This window comes from Leptinotarsa decemlineata, unplaced genomic scaffold, assembly GCF_025532065.1.
Source record: "Leptinotarsa decemlineata unplaced genomic scaffold, Ldec_3_MD MMD2_tig00003798_RagTag_RagTag, whole genome shotgun sequence".
Taxonomy (NCBI): Eukaryota; Metazoa; Arthropoda; class Insecta; order Coleoptera; family Chrysomelidae; genus Leptinotarsa; species Leptinotarsa decemlineata.
In genome coordinates, this window is record NW_027412596.1 from 2,654,468 (window position 1) to 2,664,686 (window position 10,219).

The following is a 10,219-nucleotide window of genomic DNA, read 5'->3' on the forward strand; positions in this document are numbered from 1 at the left end:
TTAACGTGTGATTCCTAACACGGGTTGGACTATAACAAGTGAAAATCGAGCGGTCAGCCTGGGGCTTGAACCATTGTCTCACACATCGGCCGATTGACTGATGAGTGAACAAAGTACCCACGTCGAACCGCCCGGCTACCGACCGACCATATGAGAATATATTTTATTCTTTTGCTTTCGAAAATGAAAAATTGAATCAATATTATGATCCTGATGATTATTTATATTTTGGCAAACCGCTACTAAACATAGCCGTGAACGTGAACTTGGTATTTACAAGCATATGTCTATTAGCATAAGCCAATAGTATATTTTTGAACAAATGTCCAAAGAATCCAAATCATCAATATTTATAGTGGTCTAGTTGTTGCCAGCGGCTTGGCCCGCGTAGAATTTGGTTTGTCACATTAAGTTTCGTGACAGACCATTTTGAACAAATAGTTACAATATTTTTATAATGATCCAAAACTTCAGATTTCCAACTTCAAGACTGACGGAATTCAATACAATCTTTGATCCTCTATTTTTTCTCCTTGATGGTGGAAACTCCTGATTCCCTTTCCTTGATGCTTATTTACGCTATACAAAGAACCTACGTAGGTTCAGTAGCTTCGGCTGTACGTTAATATAAGAGCGGGCAACAGCTAGTAATTTATATTTTTGCTTCAAAAATACAATAACTGAAAAAATATGCCAACTGTACCAAGTAATGAATAGCTTTGAGAATCGAATTATGTTACCTATACAGAAATTCGCAAAACTAACACAACCGTCAACGACGTTTGCCCGCGTTCAGGTCGATGGCGCTTCATTGCTTAGACCGCCCTTCTACCCCCGCGCATCGTCTCTCATCGTTTTAAAGTAGACGCGACGCGTAATGGCTTACTATGTTGCGTCAAGTTAATCTTCTCGTGATAACTTTTAAACGATTCGTCCAAATTACTTAGTGTAAGAGACTAAGTTTATCTATATCAAATACTTAAAACAAAAATGGTACCTATCAATTTTTATAAGAATTTGACAGATATTCTAAAACGTGCATTGTAAAATAAGTATCCAATTCAATTGAATTTATGGCTCAGTATTTTGCATATAGGGACTACCTCATAAGAGGTAGATATATGCTATCGCGGACTTTTATTTAGACCTATTCAAGATTAATAATCTTACGATACATTATCTGGATGTAACTCCAACGGTATAGGCAGCGCACGCCAAGATAGCTCTCAGGGAACAAGAATTTTTCCGAATTACTCAATACTCATCGTTATATTGTGACCAAAATCACACAAAACATTTGTAAAATGTAGCCTGTAAAATGTATTCTGATGTATAAGCTGTAAAATTTCATCTAAATCCGTTCAGTGGTTTTGGCATGAAAGAGCCACACACATACATACATACACACATCCTCACAAACTTCAAATTTATATTAGTATAGATACTTATGTACTTATTGTTGAAAACTACATTTCTGTAGTCACGTAAAGTTTTCAAGAGAAAGGTGATAATTTAGAAGTTGCCAAAATAACGACACTTACCCTCCTAATTGATGGACTTGAAACTCTGGTTGTTCCATAATTAAATGTTGATCCTGAAGGGCGATAATCCTCCGATGATTTATTCTTCATATGAATAACATAGATCCACAACCGCCTTACTTTTTCATAGTTGACTTTTTCTTGATGTTCATCAGTGGCGTCCCTGTTAACATGTATTGCCATATTTTTTATCATACTCATGATACGCAACTGTCCATTTTCCCAATTATTTTTATATATACCCTTTATCTTCTCATAAATATGTTCTGCTGTTTTTTTTTGTCTGGCGAACGTTTTTTAAGCTAGAAAAAATGCTTCATTTGCTTATCTTTATATGCGAATTCCGTTGAAGTGTAACAAGATCAATTTGTGGATTAGACACATCTACAGTGCTAATTTCATTGTTGTCACCATAAACAATGTTGACAGCAAAACAGCACTTTTGGAGCCAAATCAGCACTTGAGAGGAAAATATCGGAATGCAAGAACCCCAGCAATTGAAGTAGCTGTTTAAATTCAGTTGACCAAATCCTGAAATAAGTACGAGGCGGGTTGCCAATGATTTGAGTATCACCCATATTCTAGTATGAGGGATTTTGCATTAATTATTTATTATATACCTATCACATTACACGGGCTCAGGCATTACTTCCTCGAGAATTTTCCATATGAGTGAATTTCTGTCAATGGTTGCTTCTCCAAAAAGTTGCCGAAAATCCTTTATTTGACTGGGAAATCTCATTCACGGACGAAGCTAGTTTTACTAAAAACAGGATCAGAAATTTTCATAAGAATCATTTTTGGGTCGAGAAAAATCCTCATGCAATTGTGAAATCTCATCGATAGGAGCAGTTCTCATTGAATGTCTGATGGGCAACAATTATTGGAGATTACCTAATTGGACTTTTTTCACCACGCAGATTGAAAGGACATACTTATCGCCGATTTCTTGAAGATAATTTGCCAATTCTGTTAGAAAATATATCTATTTTTTTGCGAACTCGCATGTGGTTTGTGTCCGATGATGCATCTGGTAGTTTTAGTGCTCTGGCACGCAAATATTTCCACCAATATTTTCATAATCGCTAAATGGGTCGTGGGAGAACAGAGTCATGGTCAGCTGGATCGAACTTATTCGATTGATGACCTACTTATTTTATAGAAATTCATATTGTTTTCAAAAATATAAAATGTATTTTTATGCATACAAGTACTCATTAAAAAAACTAAATATAAGGTTTGAATGGTATAAAAAGTATAATTTTGAAAAAAAGAATAAGAGGAAAAACCGAACAGGGACAAGCAAATGTATGCTTTTCATTTTCTACCTCAAAAACAGTTTCCATTTAAATAAAATTCACTGACAGGACATGTTAACAGTGACGTCACTTATGAACATTAGGAAAATCTCTACCATGGAAAAAATGTATTTTTATACTTACGTATTTTGCATATACCAAAATTGAGTTTTCCAGATATTAGGGAAGAAATGATTTTTTCATTAAATTTCAGCATCCTGTATCCCAAAAATTAACAGGTTGCGGACACTCATTCATATGGAGATTTTTCTTAAAATCATCCAAGGATTATCGCCCGTCAAAATCGGTACTCAATTATCTCAAAACTAATTTTTGAATTTGTTTTCTAAATTTCAACACAAAACTTACCTACTACTTTGCAATGAAAAAAATATGTAGGTTTCCGGTGTAGGTACCTATAACCTATCTATAGTGATTGATTTTGCAGGTTTACCAGAAATAAATCTTAACTAGACTGATAGTTTCAGAATGTGAAAAACACACATTTTCACTCCAAGGACAAATCACAATTTTTTTTCAAATGGGACACAAACTTTGTAGGTCGGTAGAAAGTTTTACAGGCAGGATTTACTCCAAAATTAAAAAAACAGTCTCTCCAGGAAAATTCACCTCAACTCTCTAGTGATAGGTATACGAAATAAATTCAAATTTCTGATAAATGGAAAATGTAAAGCCTTACAGTTCGGTTAAAATGCATATACTTAGGTTGGGACTAGGTACTAGAGATGAAATATCAAATTTAAATATTCTACACCAGTCACATTCGTGAGTGAATAGGGTCTTTGACGTGAATATAGAGTCGAAAGTTCACTCCGTCTCGTTCATTACCTTAAAAATTTTAGAGAGTAAGCAGACTGGCTGACTCGATCTGTAAGAATTTTTGCTGACCTATACAAACAGTTGTTGGATTCTGTCACTTTTTTTATTCTTTTCTTCACATTTCTGTATACGTGGTAAAACAGATTTTGAAACTTTTCTCGTTTGAATTAAACTAAATATTTAATCACAGAGTTGACTGACCTGTGCTTTAACGGAGTTGCACAAAACCCTGCAATGATCTCCTTGAGTCGATCTTAGAGCGATGGCCTCTGTGCAAAAATGCCGATTTACTTCAGATATGAATAGCTGTAGATTATATCAATTTTGAAACGAAAAATAGCGCTCAATCAAAAGAAATAATTTGTGAAAATACCGTCAGTTTTGATGCTTTCAATAAGCCTTTATTCTGATTATATTTACACTTCTTCTTCGACATTTCTGATGGTCTCTCAACAAACTGTCGATTGTGACTTAGAAAAGTCACGGTGTATCTAAAATATCTGGAGTATCATCATCTATGGTAGATTCCCTGATTTCTAGTGACATATTTGGTATTTCGGGAAAACCCTGATATTGACCATCTGATCAAATAGTTGAAAATCTATCTATACTAATATAAATGTGAAAGTTTGTAAGGATGGATGTATATTCGTGGTTCTTTCACGCCTAAACGACTGAACGGATTTAGATGAAACTTTTCATAAATACATCTAAATACAACTTTACATAGGTACATCAGAATAACATAGGCTACACTAGTTCGGACTTCCATTGTCTGATATAATTTAAAATGATTTGAAATCCCTGAAAGAATTAATAAAGAAGAAGAATAAAAAAATAATAGGTGAAAATAAGATTTTGAAGAAAAAAAACCTGAAATGTAATAACAGTGAAATAAAATAAAAGTAAAAATAGAACAATTTTACCAAAAATACATAAGGACGGAATACTTTTGAGGACTTATCATTAGTTTTGTAGTTTCTTCCGTCTATAGGCTTTCAAAATGGATTATTGAAGGATTCTTTGAAATTTTCTCAGAAATAAAATTATACTCGAAAATTATATTTTAATTTCTTTTGACCTGGTATCTCTTTTTACTAATATTTCTATAGATCTCTTGATTAGTATAGGTAAATAAAAATGGAATATAATTTCAAAATTTACCACTTTAGCCATAGACCTTTTCATAAAAGTTTTTGAATTCTGTATAGACTTCAATCATTTTAGTCAGAATTGATCTTTAAAAAAAAAAAATTCGGGTTGGAAATGGGTAATTGTATGTCACCCATTTGTGCAGACTTGGTCATGGCAGAACTACAAAATATATGCATAAAAAAGTTTTCATTTTCATTGCCTTTTTTTAAAAGATATTTTGACGATATTTTCACTTCCATTCCAAAAAATAAGCAAACTGAAATATTAGTATTTTTTTAAATTATTTTTTAAAACATAACTTTCACATTACAAAAAAATTTAAATCAAGAGCAATTGTCATTTCCAATTCTGAATTCCATAACAAAAATTACCAATTAATTGAGAATTACCAAGTTGAAAATAATTTTAATAGAGCCCTTATTAGAATAGAATACAAGAGTGAAACCCAAATATCACAAAATTTCATTTGTATTTGTAGAAAATTCATTTGAAGAACTTGGAATGCTACTCAATACCGAACAAGTGGCCTTTTCAAATGAAAATACAAATTGGAAAGCATTTTTCTCGAAAAAAAACACCATAAGACATACAATCCAATATAGTATATAAATTGAACTGTGTAAGTGGTCACAACTGCTGTATTGGTCAAACCGGACGGTATCTTAAAACACGAGTTTCAGAACACATGAGAGACTAAGAAACTAAATATAGAAAAACCATAGCCCTCGTTGAACATCCACTAGCCTCTTGTCTCGACAAACTGTCTTCCAGGAATTTTAGTGAAAACTTATTCTATCACTTCTTTTCTCGCAATCATCATTGCCATGAAACATTTTTTTGTCAACTTTCATCAATGAATTACTTTTCTTATAGAAAACAATGACTTTTACTCTGCAAGTAATCATTTTGGTAGGTAAGGTTAATCTTGAAAGAATTATTTTAATATTTGTCTCCATGGAGTGTGAGGATAGGGTACTATGCAATTTCTTTTTGTGGGTGTTCTGCTAGAATGTACAGGTCCACATAAAATTTTAGTGATCAGAGATGGCAAGCATATACAATCGCAAGGGCTTCAACACATGAGCTTTTGGTTCAAACAGTAGTAAAGAAACCACCTTAAAAAAGATGTTGTTTATCATTTACTCCCTTCCAAAACTCCTAGCAATGGTTTTGGATCTGGGTTATGTACTTCAATATTTGCAGTATAATACACCTGAAGTAATGTCAATTGTTTTATTGGATTCAGAAGAGAGAAAACAGCATATTCACATAATACCCAAATTAAGCTTTCTGATACAGTGCTAATCAGTTGATTAAGTACTCAATAAAAGCACATTTACTACAGAACATACAGATATGAATCTAGTGGCACTTATAAAATCAACTTAAAAGCAGATATGCAATGGAGAAAATCAATAGTACAAATATATCAAACTATATCAATAATTACTAGAATAATTTAACTTAGTTTTATAGTGATAAACATATCAATTATATTGTAATAAGGCAATGGAACTACCTAAAAATAACTGATTATATAGCAAGTCCATAAACAGATACAATGCAAAACATAGTTTTATTCTCCCAACGAACTGTACAGCTACCATCTGTATTATTATCCCAATAACAGGAACTTGCTGTGTGTAATCCAGCTCCATTCTTTTGCATTATGGTGCATGTTACAATATATTTATAAGGTTTCATGAGCTTTGTGAGTTCAGAGGTACACGCCTCAACAACTGAGGTAGTCCAGTTGTTGACTTTATTTTGCTGATATCCATTGCCCCCAATGACTGTTTCAATTGCATCCTTGATTATTTTACTAACATCGTCAACTACGAATTGACCTTCCTCTTGTAAATCCTGCTCCACTATTTCTTGAGGAGCTTTTTCCATTTGACTTATTGAAGTTAGGAGTCGTGGAGAAAACTTTTCTCAAATTTGAATATGTCCAGTACACCTTTATTATATCTTATTTTAATTAATAAAGGTGATCAGATACTTTATATAAATCGATAAAGATAAAATCAATACCTATACAAAAGACAAAACGTAACAATTTCGGAATTTTATGACGTTGACTTGACATTTGACGTCCTTCGGCTTAGACTAGTTCACAGAATACTACTTTCTGTGACGAGTTCTTAAAGAACCGATGAGGTCACCGATTGATTTGATGGATTTTCTATTGATGCATTCAAAACGTTAGCACGTTTATATTTTTTGAAACAATTCATTAAAATGTTTCTGGTGAATTTGAGAATTTGTCTATATATTCCAAAAATAACCACTTTAGGACCGATTTCACAATATAGGGTGATCTTTCTGATTAGGTAAGAGTCTGAATCTGAAGATATAAATTTCTGAAACCGAAAAGCAGGGGTTGTCGAACTCTATACTGCATAGACGTACTTCAAAATCGGGTGTATTTCTCATCCAAAATGAAACAAAAACCCTTCTTACCTTTTTATATAACGGTCCTCGAACAGTAAAAGCGGTCGCACAGTTGATACTTGGTAAGTTTTGCGCGAGTCTACTCTCAAAAATCAGCTGTGTAACTATTTCGAACCGTCTGGACGGCGAACCCGCTTTTGAAATAATTAGACTTAGGCGGTATATTATATGTCCAAATGCTTTCATATTTTGAAGAAGTAATGAAACATATTCAATCCCTTTTTTGAGAAGCAATATTTTTTCCTTCCATTGTGATTTAATTATTATCTTTAGTTGTTTTCAAAAATTAAATTGCAAAGGGGTTTATATAGGCGACATCAAAACTATCAAATGTCAGATTATACAGCGTAACCATTCGGCGGAGAAACAAGCGCATCAATTTTTCCCGGTGGCTGGATTCAGCAACTATATCATATTCAGCGATGAAGCTGCATCAACCACTAGAAGCTGTTAAATGCGAGAATATACATTTTAAGTCTATATATCTTGATAATATCGCAAAATTTTGAATGAATAAGAACATAATTTTATAATCTGTGACTTGAGTGTAAATGAATCTTTGCCGAATTCAGACCCATTTATTTACTACACAAAATTTAATACAGAATTCATTTTTTCGTCATCAATTGTAATAGACAATACAGTTTCATGACAATAGAACATTATTTTACCACCCCGTGGTTGTATTGAGATATTTAATATTAGTTCTATCAGTATCTCTTGTCTGATTGAAATTAATTGGAATGGAATGAATGCTAATGATCTATATTTCAATAAAAATATGTAATATTTTTATATAAAATATTGTTTACTTTAATTTTTTTATTTCATATTGTCCAGTAAATAGATTCATATCACAGGAAAGTAATCTGTGGCTATATTTCCCCTTGCAGTTGGTAAAGCGCAACGATTATGGACATACGGTAAAGCGAACATCACAGTATTTGGAATATAGGACTAGAAAGTCTTCAGTGACTGAACAATTTTGTTATCAATTGAATTGGAATGATTTTATAGTGTATCATAATTCTAGAAAATGTTTGTTGCTCTAATATGTAATATGAATTGAAGTTGAAAATGAATAATAATAATAATAATATAAGTTTATTCAAATAACCGATACAAATATGAAAATCATCAAATAAAACGAATAAACGAGAATACAAAATCACGAAGCGTCAGTGGTGAGACCGTTGCTTGTATGTGATAGATTAACCTAAATATAATTTATTGTAGTTTTAAGACTAAAAGTGATTTATTTACCTAAATATAATATTATTGTAGTTTCAAGACAAAATTTAATTTAATAGTACAAATCATACAATTTTATTGATGTGTACGTCACGTCACGTCACGTATATATTATTGAGATATGAACCATATTTGGTGTTGACATAGTAGGGTGTATTATCATAGTCGGGGGTATTGTCATAGTTGGGTATGTTGTCATAGTTGGGTGTATTTTCATAATCGCAATAGGGGTAGTGTCTTGTAATTTTTTGTTTTCCAAGTTCAATATTTTTGTAATTTTTGATTCACCGCATCATGGAAGAGTTTTCTTTCACTGAGCTCAATCCAAAGTTTTATTTTATTTTTATATGAAGTAGGAGAATATATTTTTTTGATTGTTTCAGGTACCATATTGTGAAGTCGAGGTCCAAGATAGTTTGCACATCGTTGGCCTATTGTTTTTTTCGATCTGGGTAGTTTATTTTGTCTCCTCCTCATATCATATTTGTGCTCGACAGATTCAGTTAAAATTTTTTGTTTTTGTACATTAATTAAGATATTGAAACAGAAAATCTGCCTAACATCCAGTACTTGAGACTCTTTGAATATGTTGTCACTCGAGTATGTGGCTTTTTTTCCATAAATTATTTTCAGTATCAACTTTTGGATAACATTTAAATTGTTAAGGTGATAATCACTCACACCTCCCCATCCTATGATTCCATAAGACAATATTGAATGAACCAGAGCATAATATACTATTTTTAGGTGTTTTATGTCTAAAAAATCTTTCAAATACTTGAATCTATACAAAAACCCTCTTAGTTTTCTAACTAAGTTTTGAATTTGGAGATCCCATCTCATATGCCTGTCAATAATAACACCCAGGTATTTTATCGAGGTGTCTTCTGGAATTTCGCAATTTTTTCCAAATTTTAATGGCCCCATGTCAGGTAAGTATGATGATTGAGAAGTGAATGGTAGGTATTTGGTTTTTTTTAGGTTGAGAGTGAGCTTGTTATATCTAAACCATTCATCATATTTGGCAAAATCGGTTTCGACCATCATTTTTAAATTAGTCCACGAGTCCGACTGGTAGAAGATAGCGGTGTCATCAGCGAAACTTATGATACTACCCTCTGTATTCACACTGAAAATACTTTTCATGTATATAATGAATAGGAGAGGACCTAGTACCGTTCCTTGGGGTACACCGTATGTGACAGTCATTGAACTACTCATAATACCACCTATGCTCACACTCTGCTCTCGGTTTGATAAATAGTCTTCCAATAATTTGTATATTTTTCCTCTCATCCCGTAATTTTCCAATTTTCTGAGCAACTTTTTATGACAGACAGTATCGAATGCTTTCGACAAATCAACAAAAATGCCTAGGGCCGGTTTTTTTTCATCGATAGCCTCATATATTCTTGATGTTAAATTGTGAATTGCATCTTACGTCGATTTACCTTGTCTGAAACCATACTGTGAGCATGAAAGGACCTTGTGATTACTCAAAAAATTCACTATTCTTACTTTAATTAATTTTTCCATTATTTTAGCCAAGTTGGAATAACTCATAATATTCATAAACTGCCAAACACAATTCTCGAAACCTCTAATAGCGGGTTTATCCATCAAACTTTCTAAGAGTTTGATCATAACAAATCAACGAAAGGGTTTATGGAAACTTGCTTG

At 32.6% G+C, this 10,219-nt stretch overlaps 2 protein-coding genes across 2 annotated transcripts in view; both read right to left on the minus strand.

Moving 5' to 3' along the window:
• The window catches only part of LOC141483638 (uncharacterized), a 565,103-nt gene that overhangs the window by 219,160 nt on the left and 335,724 nt on the right, over positions 1–10,219 (minus strand). The window lies entirely within an intron of this gene.
• Positions 6,054–6,922, minus strand: Dlc90F (Dynein light chain 90F). The gene has a single exon (XM_023167164.2). It carries the CDS (start codon positions 6,728–6,730, stop codon positions 6,368–6,370), a length of 363 nt encoding a protein of 120 aa, XP_023022932.1. The 5' UTR covers positions 6,731–6,922; the 3' UTR covers positions 6,054–6,367.